Source organism: Martes martes (assembly GCF_963455335.1).
Source record: "Martes martes genome assembly, chromosome: 13".
In the NCBI taxonomy this organism is placed as follows: Eukaryota; Metazoa; Chordata; class Mammalia; order Carnivora; family Mustelidae; genus Martes; species Martes martes.
In genome coordinates, this window is record NC_137901.1 from 60,475,259 (window position 1) to 60,489,943 (window position 14,685).

The window sequence follows — 14,685 nt, forward strand, 5'->3', positions numbered from 1 at the left end:
CAACTATACTCCAATTAAAAAAAGATTTAATTAATTTTGCCTAAGTTGATTCTTTCCTAAATAATTTTCAGCACTCATTAACAGGATGGTAATAAATATTGTAAATATTATGATGGACAGTATTGAAAATTCAGGTTAATTGTTCACAATGCCAATAAAAAAAACAAACAGTAGCACTCACCTCCTTTGCACTCTTAATTTTAGTCAGAAACGTATGCAGTTCCATTGTTTCTGCAAACAGTGCACGACATACTGCCTGATAATGATTTGGTGCCTCTGATTCAGTTGGAAGATGAGCAGCACATAACTACAGAAGAGGAAAATCAAACATTAATGTTCATTTATTATTTTGGGATTTTGGTACCTTAAAAATAGACATATCCCATATATTCATATTTTCATATCAGACAGCAAGGCAGTTCCCAGCATCCAAAGCCTAATGCATCACAAAACCATCAGTAAAATCTACACAATTATATGGAAAAAGTGCTCTATTAACAAACATCCAACAGCACAGATGAACTTCATAGAATTGGCTAGCTTCTATTGAAAATGATAAGACATTTGTAAAATTTTGATTGCAAGCAGAAAGGGAACTACCATTTACTGAGTATTAATCATAACACAGGTGTTTTAATAGCTATCATTTTTTTTTTTACCATACCAAGTACTTGTATTTGACATGTCATAATACAGCATAATAGCATTTACTCTTCAGTGTAACCCTGAATTATCTCCATTTTATAGCAAAGGAAACTGAGGCTAAGAGGACTCAAGTGACTTGTTCACAGTCAGAAAGCTGACATGAGAGAGAAGAATTAAACACAGTCTTACAAGATTCTAAAGCCCAGGCTCATCCAATACATACTGAATTGTGTAATGCAGTAAAAAGACATGGGCGCCTGGGTGGCTCAGTCAGTTAAGCATTTGCCTTCTGCTCAGGTCATAATCCTGCAGTACCAGGATTGAAACCCATATCAAGCTCCCTGCTCAGTGGGGAGTCTGCTTTTCCCTCTCCCTCTGCTCTGCCCCTCCCCCCCCCACTCCCCAACTAGTGCTCTCTTTCTTGATCACTCTCTCGCTCTCAAATAAATAAATAAAATTTTTAAGAAAAAGAAAGAAAGGAAGAAAGAAAGAAAAAAAGAAAGAAAATCTGTCAGAATGACAAGTGGACCATTGGGAAGATGCCACATCAGTAAATGGAGACTGGAACAAAGAGGGTGGAGGGCAGAATAATTCCACTGGAGGTAGCTCCAGTCCCAATGTCTTCTACTGTACATAGTCCATAACCCCCAAACTACTGGTGGGTAAAAGATGCAAGTTAGCATCACACACAACAATTTAGAGAAATCAAACATCATTTAATTTATTAGATTGGAAAGACACCCTATCATGAGTCTAGTGCACGGGAATAATTTTACTTTTGTAAAGTAATAATTTTGTTTCCATGTACTATAGTTATGTTGTAAGGTACTTCATTTACTTTAAAAAGCTGTGAGTTCTCCCCTAATTCTTCACTATATTCAGTAAATTTGATATTAGAATTCAATTACTGAAAATATACATTTTATTATATTTTAATAATTTCTGTCCATTGGATAGTAAAAGATATCTTTGTAGACTATATTACCATTCGTAATGTGGCTTTTGTTTTCATTTGTAGTAAGTATCATATACAATTTATTACATAATTATCTTTAATAAAGTATACTCTTCTCAAGAAAAGTATATTGGGTTTCAGTGAGAAATATTCTCCACAGTACCCAAAAGAAGGCTAAGAACTGATTTATCAGGAAGCATGAAAAGCAAAAATCTCACAAGCTACACAATGGAATATTACTCAACCATAAAAAAGAATGAAATCTTGCATTAGCAATGACATGGTTGGAACTACAGAGTATTATGCTAAGCAAAGTACGTTGGTCAGAGAAAGACAAATGCCATATGACACTGGTGTAAAGGTAATAACTAGGTCTAAAAATGTTTTTTAAAATGCATAGGACATAATCCTATGCATATATAAAATCCAAAGGAATCCACAAAGAACTATTAGAGCTAATAAGCAATTTCAGCAAAGTTGTGGGATACATGATCAACACACACAAAGAGGTGTATTTCTGTATCAATAATGAACAATCAGAAAATGAAATCAAGAAAGCAATTCCATTTATAAAAGTATTAAGAAATGATCAAGAGGGGCACCTAGATGGCTCAGTGGGTTAAGCCTCTGCCTTTGGCTTGGGTTATGACCTCAGGGTCCTGGGATCGAGCCCCACGTTGGGCTCTCTACTCAGCGTCGAGCCTCCTTACCACCCCCCCCGTGCCTGCCTCTTTGCCTACTTGTGATCTGTCAAATAAATAAATAAAATCTTTAAAAAAAAAAAAAAGAAACGATCAAGCAATAAATTTAACCGAGGAGGTATAAGATATACATATTAAAAACTATAAAACATTGCTGAAAGACCCAACTAGATAGAAAGAGGGCCCATATTCATGGGTTGGAAGACTTAATACTGTGAAAATGGTAATACTACACAAAGTGATCTAGACATTTAATGCAATCCCTAATACTAATGATTTTTTCTTTTCTTTCTTTTTTTTTTTTTTAAAGAAACAGAAAAGCTGATCCTAAATTCATATGGAGTTGCAAGGGGCCCCAAATAGCCAAAACAATTTTGAAAAGAACAAAGTTGGAAGACTTATAGGTTGAATTTCAAAACTCACTATAGAGTTACTGTAATAAAATCAATGTGGTATATAAGGAAAGACCTATATACATCAATGGAATAGAACTAAGAGTTCAGAAACAAACCCATATATCTTTGGTTGATTAATTTTTGACAAAAGTGCCCAGACCATTAAATGAGAAAAGAACAGTCTCTTCAACAAATGATGTTAAGAAAACTGGATATCCACATACAGAAAAATGAAGTTCACCCCTAACTCATACTATATATATGTATGTATGTGTATATATATATATATATATAAACTCAAAACAGATCAGAGACATAAATATAACAGCCCAAAGTATAAAGCTCTCAGAGGAAAACATAGGGATAAACCTTCTTGTTCATGGAGTTAGTAATGATTTTTTGGATATGACACCAAAGCATAACCAGTAACAACAAAATAGATAAACTTGACTTCAACAAAATTAAAAGTTTTTGTACATCAAGGGAGTTAAAGGGCCCATATTATGGGAGAAAATATTTGCAAATCAGATATATCTGATAAGGTCTATTATTCAGAATTTTAAAGAACTTTTTTTTTTTTTTAAGTTTATTTATTAGGGAGAGAAAGAGAAAGAAAGTGGAAGCTAGGGGAGAGGGAGAGAGAGAATCCCAAGCAGGCTCCACACTCAGTGCTGAGCCCAACATGGGGCTCCATCTCAAAACCCTGAGATCATTACCTGGGTTGAAACCAAGAGTCAGATGCCTAACTGACTGAGCCACCCAAACGCCCTTATAAAGAACTTAAATGCAACAAAAAGACAACTCAATTTAAAAAGTGACTTATACAGACATTTTTCCAAAGAAAATATGCAACTGACCAAAAAGTACATAAAAAGATGCTCAAAACCATTCGTCATTTGAGAAATGCAAGTCAAAACCACAATGACATACCATTCAGACCCAGTAGGATGGCTACAAAAACCACCACCAAAAATGGAAAATAAATGTTGATGAAAACATGGAGATACTGGAACCCTTGTGTACTGCTGACAGAAATGTAAAATGGTACAGCCACTGTGAAAAACAGTTTGGTGATTTATCAGAAAGTTATCATGTGCTCCAGCAATTCCACCCTTAGGTGGATTTATATGAACAACATGGGTCTGAACTGCTCAGGTACACTTACATGCAGATTTTTAAAATATAAATACAGTCTTGTATTTGTAAATGTATTTTCTCTTCTGTATGATTTTCTTAGTAACATTTTTTCTAGCTTACTTTATTGTAGGAATACAGTATATAACACATATAACACACAAACTATGTATTAACTGACTGTTTACATTATCAGTAAGGCTTCTGGTCAACACGTGGCTTGCTTAGCGATTAAGTTTTGGGGGAATCAAAAGATGTATGCAAATTTTCAGCTGTGCAGGGGGACAATGTCCCTAACTCCTGCATTGTTCAAGGGTCAACTGTTTATCAAAAGTCTAGAAAGAGGGGCGCCTGGGTGGTCAGTGGGTTAAAGCCTCTGCCTTCGGCTCGGGTCATGGTCCCAGGGTCCTGGGATCGAGCCCCGCGTCGGGCTCTCTGCTTGGCGGGGAGCCTGCTTCCCTTCCTCTCTCTCTGCCTGCCTCTCTGCCTACTTCTGATCTGTCTGTCAAATAAATTACAAAAAAAAAAAAGTCTAAAAAGACAGTGCTCAAACAAAAGCTTAATATATCAATGTTCATACCAGCAACCATGCATATTAGCCCAAAGTGGAAACAATTCAAATGTTCTGAACTGATACATGGAAAAACAAAACGTGGTATATACAGACAGTGAAATCTCATTCATTCATAACAAGGAATAATGAACTTTAACACCATTATGCTAAGTAAAAGCAGCCAGACACAAAAGGTCATATATTGTATGATTCCATTTATATGAAATTCCCAGAATACAGAAATCCACAAAGTCAGAAAGCTGATTTAGTGGTTGCCAGGGGCTGAAAGGCGAAGGCTAAGAAGTGATGAGTACGGGGTTTCCATTTGCGGAGATAAAGAAGTTCTGGAACTAGATAGTGGTTATGGTTGAACAATACTGTGAATGTACTTAATGCCACTAACCGTACACTTTAATTTAAATAAGTTGTATGTGTATTTTACCACAATTTAGAATATGTTTTAAAAACTTCACAAAGAATAATCAAATTCCACAAAATCTCCTTTGAGACAGAGGAGAAATAATCCAAGTGGTTATTTCAGTGTCCATGAACTGCTTGATTTTTATTTTGTTCTTTGTTCCTAAATGCAACATTTCATTTAATCCTAACAACAATCCAACTGATAGATACGGAAACTGAGATTTAAAACAGCTGAGTAATTTAACCAAATCACATAGCTAAGGCAGCAGAACTGGAGTCGAACCCAAGCAGTCTACCTCTAGATCTAAGCCAGGTTCTTATGCACTCTACTCTAGAATCAATGTGTATTACTTTTATATTAAAGAAAGTAATGTTTTTAAAATATTTACGCATACAGCATGGTATACAGTAAGCATACAATAAAACCATCTTTTACAGTTACCAAACTCTGCATTATCTACCATGTACCCTTTTTCTCCCTTACTCTGTTCTATGAAGTGGAGAAGGCTCTCTGAGCCTTAGTTCTTCCATGTGTAAAATGATTATAAAAATACCTTCCCAATCCACCTCAGAGTGTTATTGTCAACTAATATCGTGTTAAAAAATAAATTACAATATTAGTTGAATAAGAATGACTATTCAGGGGAGAAGTTACACACTAAAGAGGTCTTGTTCACTAAGAATTAGAGTTATTATTTTAGCCCCTGCATATACTTTTATCAGTAGAATGTTTCATTTAGAGGTATAATGAAAAGTGATAATGCAAAAATTATATTCATGTAATTAGACACCAAACCAGGGAAATTTGGCGATTACAGTGGCATATCTTTAGTCAGTGTGCACAGATGGCAGTACTATAAGCAAGTCTATAAATATCTGCTACAACCATCCCCTTCATTTTAAATGTTATCCTAATAATCAATGCAATTAACAAGTATATTGTCTAAGAGTGATGAAATAGTTCATGGGTGGGAATTTCAGGTTACTATATGGCTTGTGGGGATTAATGGAAAGATGAATGCCCAAAAGAAGCAATTCTTAGAAATCCTTCATTTTTATGGTAAATAATAGTACAACTATGTCATTTTCTTTGAAATTCAAGAGTCAAATGCAGAGATCCCCTAATTATATATGTTTCACTAACTTGTCTTCCTGTTCATTGGGTTTTGATTTTTTTTAATCTTATGCCAGTCAGTTTATTTAATGTTGAGGTAATTAATACTCAAATTTGGAAAGTTGTGACATGTAGCAATTAAGAAACAAAGTCTTTTGCTGTTACCTCAGTTCTTACTATAGTGGCCTATGTGGTGCCTCTATAGTTAAGAATCAGGGTTTCCCCCTTATTTTCAGGGGTTCATGACTTGGCTGTCAGAGATGTTGCTCTTGGCTAATGCTTGGAGTAGTCTGTGGGTGAGTGGATGTGTGTTGAATTTTGGTTTTCTTTTAACATGCACGTTAGGGCTGGAGGGGGGAAGAAATGTAAACTGCCACATTGAGTACAGAAAAATTAATTGGAAATTTTGGGTAAATTTGATTTTAAACACTTTTTGGGCTTCCCAAACCTAATCTTGTTTAAAACTGTTAATTGCAGTCTTGTTAGTTACGAGCCAGTGTTTTTAAGTCCTCAGGAGGGGATTGACTGGGGGAGGTACATAAAGAAATGAAGCAAGCCCAAACACTAAGACTGTAACTATGATTTCAAAACCTGGGTTTATTCCTCAAATTGATTTATTTTCTTTTTCATTTTAAAGAGTACATTGGCACACCTGCACCTCCCCTCGCAGTTAATTGCAGTCTAATGCCAAGAGGCACCTCTTTATAAATTACCAAATAGTCTGTGTGACCAAGGACTAACATTTATCAAGTTACTCAGCTCTATCCTCATGGGCCTATATATTTAATACCTCCAGAGATATTTCCAGGATAGGCTTTGTATACTTTTGTTGGTTATTTAGAGTCCTGTGGTATGTTTGTGGTATAGGAATGTCATGGTAAATTGTTTTTCAATAAATATTTTGAAACTTTAAAAAAAAAAAAAGAATTAGAAACAAGCTATCTCCAAGTTCCTAAATATTCTATTATTTATATCATTCAAATACAGTTTCATATTTCCACTTCAAAAAAGTAAAAAGCAGCTATATTCCTTCAGTTAATTCTTGTCTTCCCTTTCTACAAAGTAAATAAGAAGTTGGTTACAGTTTACTAACTGAAGATTTTAACCCACTAATCAAACCACAAACTTTATGTATCACTATATGGCCATGAATAATGGGTTTTATGATACGTAAACACCCTTTTAATTATTTTTCATATTATGATAGCAGTAAGACAGGTAGGAGGCAAGATGAAATAGCTCAAATTAAAAACTAGAAAAATGAAATGAAAGTTACCAAATCAAATTGCTGAATGTCCTAGAATTTTTGTTTTGTAAGTTAACATATTCAATGTCATTGAATAAGAATTGTAAGATTCCAGTAAATCTCTTAGCACTCATCTTCTAAATCTGTAGTATAAGAGAGCAATTTGGCTATGACATCTACCATTCTACTGGTCAGGTGGGTGTTCTCCTCCTCGTTTATCACTCCCTGTTCACTGCCCCCTACATCCCCCCTACCAAAAAGCTTTTTAAAGGCATAAGTATGTTTATGTCTTAACAGAAAATTTTCTACTCTTCACTTTTTATCATTATCATTGGTCCACAATGGAACAAATAGGTCATTTGTGGGCTGTAGAAAGTTTTATCTGGCCTTTAAGTATACATATTTCAAAATATATTTTAACATCTAGAAAATATAAAATGAACAAAATGTGTGAACTTTCAATCTGTGCATATATGAGGATTTTACCTGCATAAGCTGTTGATTTAAAATGAAAAGTACTTCAAGTATTAAAAGAGCTAAAGAATAAATCTGAATTTCATAAGCATCATAACTGTAGAGTCCTGTTCTAGAGTTCTCAGGAGATTTATGATCTAAGAAGGGACAAGAAGCAGGGTATGTTGCAGTACACCTGAAAAGTACTGTCTTCAAGGTTCCTCTCTATTTCTGTCTATAGGACACTTTAAAAAAAGTTGGACAATAAGTGATATATAAGCAACACTGCTTACAAAATCTAGTAAACATCATATGTAAATAATTCTAAACAGAATGCTCTTTTAAAACTAAGCTGACAAATCTGAATTTTAATCTGTGCATTTAGCATTATGTCCTTCAAGTACAACAGAAAGTTTAAGGAGAAAATTTCATTCAACCTATAAAACTTGTTTCATTACATATAAATATCACTAAGTAGGTCAAGAAAACAAAGTAAAACAAACAGCTGTGATATTTCAGATGCAGAATCGTCATATAAATTAGTGGATCACGACTGTTATTTACTCCATAAAAAAGGAAAATGCAGGTCAACTGAAGACATCATGTGGTTAAGTTAGTGTATAATATGTAATATTAAGGCATATATGATATCCAAAAGGGATTTCCTGAGAGTTATAATTCAATCACAAACAGCCATGCTGGGCACCTGGGTGGCTCAGTCGGTTAAGCGACTGCCTTTGGCTCAGGTCATGATCCTGGAGTCCTGGGATCAAGTCTTGCATCTGACTTCCCCTGTCTCATGTGCTCTTTCTCTCTCTCTCTCCCAAATGATTAAATAAATAAATAAAATCTTAAAAACAAAATGGCCATGTTGAGGTTGTAAACAAATCACAAAACCAGGAATGTTTTAGTTCCTTATTCCTTTCACTAATAGCTGAAGATCTAAGACCTCTTATTAGATGCTGAACTCCCACTTACATTTTTTTCAGTTTATAACTTTTTTCCCATATGCTTTTTAAAAAAGTTTCTATTTAAATTCCACTTAGTTAACATACAGTATAATATAAGTTTCGAGCGTACAACACCTGGTGCTCATCACAACACAGGCACTCCTCAAATCCCATCACCTATTTTCACCACCCCCCTGTAACCACTAGTTTGTTCTCTACAGTTTAAAATATAAAGTGAAATAACAACTCTTTAAAAAAGAAATACTTTAAAGCAATTTCACAACTCAAAAAAAAAAAAAAAAGAAGAAGAAAAAGAAAAGAAATACTATGTAAATTGCCTCTTTACCTTCATGACATCTCTATATGACCGGATGGCTGAGACTTTTCTCTTTTCATCTTCTTCATCTTCCAGGCCTTCATCTGCAGCCTCATAGCCTTCATCATTGCTGCCATCAGCTTCTACTGTATTGGCCATGTGATCAATGAGCTGCTCCAGAGGGGGGCTTAACTCCCTTTCTTCATTCTCCTTCAAACCATAGTCCAGTGCTTTATAAATAACAATTCCCAGAGATTCAATAACCTAGGGACATTAAAGAAGGTGATTAAAGGAGATGACTAAACAGCTTTACAGAGCTAATTGCAAGACATAAAATATTTAGTATGACACTTAAGCTAGGTGTAATCTATTCCATTTCAGAAACCAGTAACAAATTAGATTTGAGGGGATATATAAGTCTCAACTATGCATTAAAAAAACAACCCCAGATGGGAATTTTTTTGTGATTTCTTCAATCCAGTATATAACAATACACAAACTCTTTTTGTTTTCTTAGATTTATACTATACACTAAAATCTATATTATCCATTCATATAAAATGCTAACCAGGTTGATTTTCTGCATTTCCAAAAGATATTTCTGAGATCAGAGAGAGCTATCAAAGAACTCTTATACCGGTGTTTATCAAAGTCTATTTCAAGAATTATCAGTGATCTGGGGTACCTGGGTGGCTCAGTGGATTAAAGCCTCTGCCTTCAGCTCAGGTCATGATCCCAGGGTCCTCGGATCGAGCCCCACATCGGGCTCTCTGCTCAGCAGGAAGCCTGCGTCCCCCTCTGTCTTTCTGCCTGCCTCTCTGCCTACTTGTGATCTCTGTCTGTCAAATAAACAAATAAAATCTTAAAAAAAAATACCAGTGATCTGAGAGATTGAAAACTCAGTTGCTAGGAGCAGCTAACTTAAGCTAAAACAACAACAAAATCTATTTATATATAGCTACACACTGCTCACTGAGTTCCATTTAATTATTGGAACATATTTTTCATACGATATAAACAAATGAAAGACTTTTTCAAACTCTGATTTCATTGTGGGGGATAGATAATCCTCCCTCTCCCACAACTCCACTAATAGTACCTCGTGAAATATAAACCTGCTTTAGGAACACTGGGTATATATCACTGTCTAATATCACCCTCACAGATGCTTTAGACTTCTGCCAATATAGGTATTCTTTTTTTTTTTAAATTTATTTATTTGACAGAGATCACAAGTAGTCAGAGAGGCAGGCAGAGAGAGAGAGGAGGAAGCAGGCTCCCTGCCAAGCAGAAAGTCCGATGTGGGACTCGATCCTAGGACCCTGGGATCATGACCTGAGCTGAAGGCAGAGGCTTCAACCCACTGAGCCACCCAGGTGCCCCCAATATAGGTATTCTACTCTATTCCTCAACACAGCCTTTCTTTTCTGCTCAGAAGAATCACATATAAACAATACTTCTGTTTTATTTTGCAATGTTAATGGCTCATTTCACCTTAGCTATTTTGTGGGGAAGAACACAGACAATGAAGCCAACGATTCAGGATTAAATGCTGACTTTGGGGGTGCTGGATGGCTCAGTCAGTTAAGTGTCTGCCTTTTGCTCAGGTCGTGATCCCCGAGGAGACTGCTCCTTGCTCCTCCTTTGCCCCTCCCCATCCCCCAGCTTGCGCTCTCTTGCTCTCTCCGTCTCTCTAATAAATAAATAAAATCTTTTAAAAAAATAATAAAAGCTGACTTTCACCACTAACCATTTGACTCAGGGCAAATTATTTATTTTAGTCATGATTTTTCTTATCTGTAAAATGAGTATCAATAATTATCTACATCTCATGAGATTTTAAGACTAAATGACATTCACATGAATAGAAGAACTTAGTACAATATCTACTTATAACAAGTAGTGAGTAAATGTTATCTCCCTCTCTTACTTGCCCCAGGTCTCCTTTTTCCAGGGTTTATTCAGCTACCCCCATAAACAAACAAACAGATCTATCCTTTTCTTCATCCCACTTGTAGCCATCATTAATGCCGCCTATTTTAAAAAGTTTTTAAGGTGGTATCGAAGAAAAGGAAAAGTCAGAAGTTTTAAAGACAAATTAAACACAATAGAATTATTGTCATCACATATACTATAGTCCTTAAAAGCACTCAGGGCATTCACTCAAAAAAAATCTCCACAAAATCTGAAATTTACCTTATCAAGTAAGATAGTATTTTCTCAACACAAGTTTAAAAATGAATATGACTTAAAAATTCAACATCTGATTTTTAAACAATACTGGTTTTTTTACTATTTCTCACTGAAAATACAGAATATTTTAATTGATTTGTATAGTCCGATTGGAACTCTAATCCTTATTTTCAAAGTTGAAGGGAACAAAAGAAAAAATAAACAATCAGGACCACATCAAAATAAAAAGCTTTTGTACTGTGACGGAAATAATCAACAAAACAAAAAGGCAACCTACTTTAGATATTAGATATTGGCAAATGGGATATCCAATAAGGGGTTAATATCTAAAATACATAAAAAACTTCTATAACTCCACATCAAAAAACAATCAAGTCAAAAAAGGGCAGAGGACCTGAATAGATATTTTTCCAAAGAAGACATACAGATAGCCAACAGATACATGAAAAAATGCTCAATATCACTAATCATCAGAGAAATGCGAATCAAACACACCATGAGTTATGACCTCACAACTGTCAGAATATCTAAAATAAAAAAGACAAGAAATAACAAGTGTTGGTGAGGATACAAAGAAAAAGGAACCTTCATGCACTGTTTGTAAAATGTAAATTGATATACTCACTGTGGAAAACTGTATGGAGGTTCATCAAAAAGTTCAAAATAGAAATTGCCATAAAATTAAAAAAAAAAAAAACCAAGAATTGCCAATTAAATCCAGTTACTCCACTACTGAATATTTACCCAAAGAAAACAAAAACACTAATTCGAAAGAATATATGTACCCTTATGTTTATCTCAGAGTTACATACAATAGCCAAGATATAGAAGCAACCTAAGCAACCACTGATAGACAAATAGATAAAGAAGATGTGGCACGCATGTGCATGCATGCGCGCACACACACACACACACAAATATTACGCAGTCATAAAAAAGGATGAGATCTTGCCATTGCAACAACACGGATGGACCCAGAGGGTATTAAGCTAAGTGAAATAAATAAGACTAGGAAAGACCAATACTTTATGAGTGCACATATATGTGCAATCTAAAAAACAAAACAAATGAATAAATACAGAGAACAAATTGGTGGTTGCCAGAGGAGAGGGGCATTGGGGGATGGGCACAATGGGTGAAGGGGAATGGGAAATAAAGGCTTCCAGTTATAGAATGAATAAGTCACATAAAAGGCACACCATAGAGGCAACCGGGTGGCTCAGTCAGTGAAACATTTGCCTTCTACTCAGGTCATGACCCCAGGGTCCTAGGATTGAGCCTAGGCTCAATGTGTCAGGCTCCCTGCTCAGTGGGGAGTCTGCTTCTCCCTCTCCCTCTGCTCCTCCCCAACTCATGCTCTCTCTGAAATAAAGAAAGAAAATCTTTTTGAAAAAAGGTGCAGCATAAGGAATATAGTCAATGATCTTGTAATAGTGTTGTGGTGGGCACAGCATAATGTATATACTTGTGGAATCACTCACTATGCTGTACACCTGAAACTAATATAACACTGTGTGTCAACTACACTCAAAAAAATAACAAAAGATGACACAAAATTAACCATCACAAGTTTATCCCTTGTGAATCTGGCACTCATACTCATCTCCTTAGCCTCCTTAAAGTCCATTCTACTATGCTATCAAGTCTGCTGCTTCAGGATAGTGGGAAACATAGTAAGAGCAGTGAATTCCACTGTATTTCCTATCGAGTTCCTTGATCAGAAGTAATGCTGTGTGGAACACAATGATGGTGAATAAGGCATTTTACAAATCCTAGCTTAAAAAAAAATTATTTATTTATTTATTTATTTGAGAGAGAGAGAGAGAAAGGAGAGAGAGAGAGAGATCACAAGTAGGCAGAGAGGCAGGCAGAGAGAGAGGGGGAAGCAGGGTCCCTGCTTAGCAGAGAGCCCGGTGCGGGGCTCGATCCTCGGACCCTGAGATAATGACCTGAGCCAAAGGCAGAGGCTTAACCCACTGAGTTACCCAGGCGCCCCTATAAATCCTAGTTTTGGCAGAAGCACTGCATGCGAGGAAAGCAAATCCATATCAAAAGTAACTCTTCCAGTAAGAACAAAATGCCGCCCCTTCCATGGTGGAAGCAGTCCTATGTACTCAACCTGCTGCCAGGCTGATTGGCTGATCACCCAGGGGAACAGTGCCATATTGAGGATGTAGAGTTAGTCTCTGCTTGATGGCAGATCCGGCTTTCCACCAGTGGCTAAAGCTAGGTCAACCCCAGTGAATGGAAATCTACGTTGATAAGCTCCTGCAAAATCTCCATCCCTGCCATTGCAGCCATGTTCACAAGCCCATTGTGTGATAACAAGGTAGCTGGGAAAGGAGGCTGACTGGTGTCCACAAAACAGGTCATCCCATCCACTTGAATATTAAAATCCTTCTCTTGGGGTGCCTGGGTGGCTCAGTGGGTTAAGCCTCTGCCTTCGGCTCAGGTCATGATCTCAGAGTCCTGGGATCGAGCTCCACATCGGGCTCTTTGCTCAGCAGGGAGCCTGCTTCCCTCTCTCTCTGTTTGCCTCTCTGCCTACTTGTGGTATCTCTCTCTCTCTCTGTCAAATAAATAAAAATTTTAAAATAAAATAAAATAAAATCCTTCTGTAACGAAGTCACTCTTTGGTGAGCATTCACCTGAGACAAATATATTCACTTTTTTTTTTTTTTGCCCAGAGAAGTCTATCCACATATCTATTCCCCAGATTTCCTTGTCACCAGTATGGCAATCATATTCCCTCCAAGCAAAGTGCACAACCAGGTATACTTTTCAAAGTTCTGCCCACTGGGAGGATTTCCTTTCAGCACTGTCCTTCAGGGACATCCCTGAAAGGGGCTACATGCTAACTGTCCACTTTCGGCTGGCACCTGCATATTATACAGAACCATCTGTAAACCAGGCCCAGGTCTTCTCTTCTTCTGTTAGCTGATTGTAGAACTCCCCAGAAGGCAAATAGGGTAGAGGCTAGGAAAGAGAAGGGAGTATAACAGAAGTACATCTGGGCAGTGCTTTCTGGGCCCACTTGCACCCAATCACATGTATGCCATTCCAAGTGATGATGCAGTGTTGCTATGCATACCCAGCTTCATGGTTTAAAGGGTCAGACAATACCCAGTTCATGATGGGCAACTCAGATCACATGGTAACTGGATGGACTGTGGTTAAGTGTTCAGTCTGTACTGTGGCCCAGTAGCCGGCCAAGAGCTGCTTCTCAAAAGGAGAATAATTATCCACAAAGGATGGCAGGGCTTTGCTCCAAAATCCTAAGGGCCTGCACTGTGATTTGCCTATTGGGGCTTGCCAAAAGCTCCAAACAGCAGCTCTATCCACTGCCAATTCAAGCACCATTGGATTTGCTGGACCACATGGCCCATGTGACAAGGTAGCTTACAAGCAACCTGGACTTGTCGTGGAGCCTTCTCTTGTTCTGGTTCTCACTCAAAACTAGAAACTTTCTGGGTCATTCGGTATGGGCCAGAGTAATACAGTATATTTATAGGAATATGTTGCCTCCAAAATGTAAAGAAGCTACTAGCCATTATGCCTCCTTTTTGTTGTGGTTTCGGGGGTGGGGACTGATGCAACAACTTATCCTTCA

At 36.8% G+C, this 14,685-nt stretch overlaps 1 protein-coding gene across 2 annotated transcripts in view; it reads right to left on the reverse strand.

The window, feature by feature from the left end:
- SPIRE1 (spire type actin nucleation factor 1) overlaps window positions 1-14,685 on the reverse strand; it is a 190,585-nt gene that overhangs the window by 93,868 nt on the left and 82,032 nt on the right. For both annotated transcript variants that reach the window (XM_080820942.1, XM_080820941.1), the window contains exons 3-4: window positions 8,913-9,146; window positions 182-307 (exon numbers count right to left, since the gene is read on the reverse strand). In XM_080820942.1, the coding sequence (XP_080677068.1) occupies window positions 182-307; window positions 8,913-9,146 (360 nt within the window). The remainder of the gene's footprint in view (window positions 1-181; window positions 308-8,912; window positions 9,147-14,685) is intronic.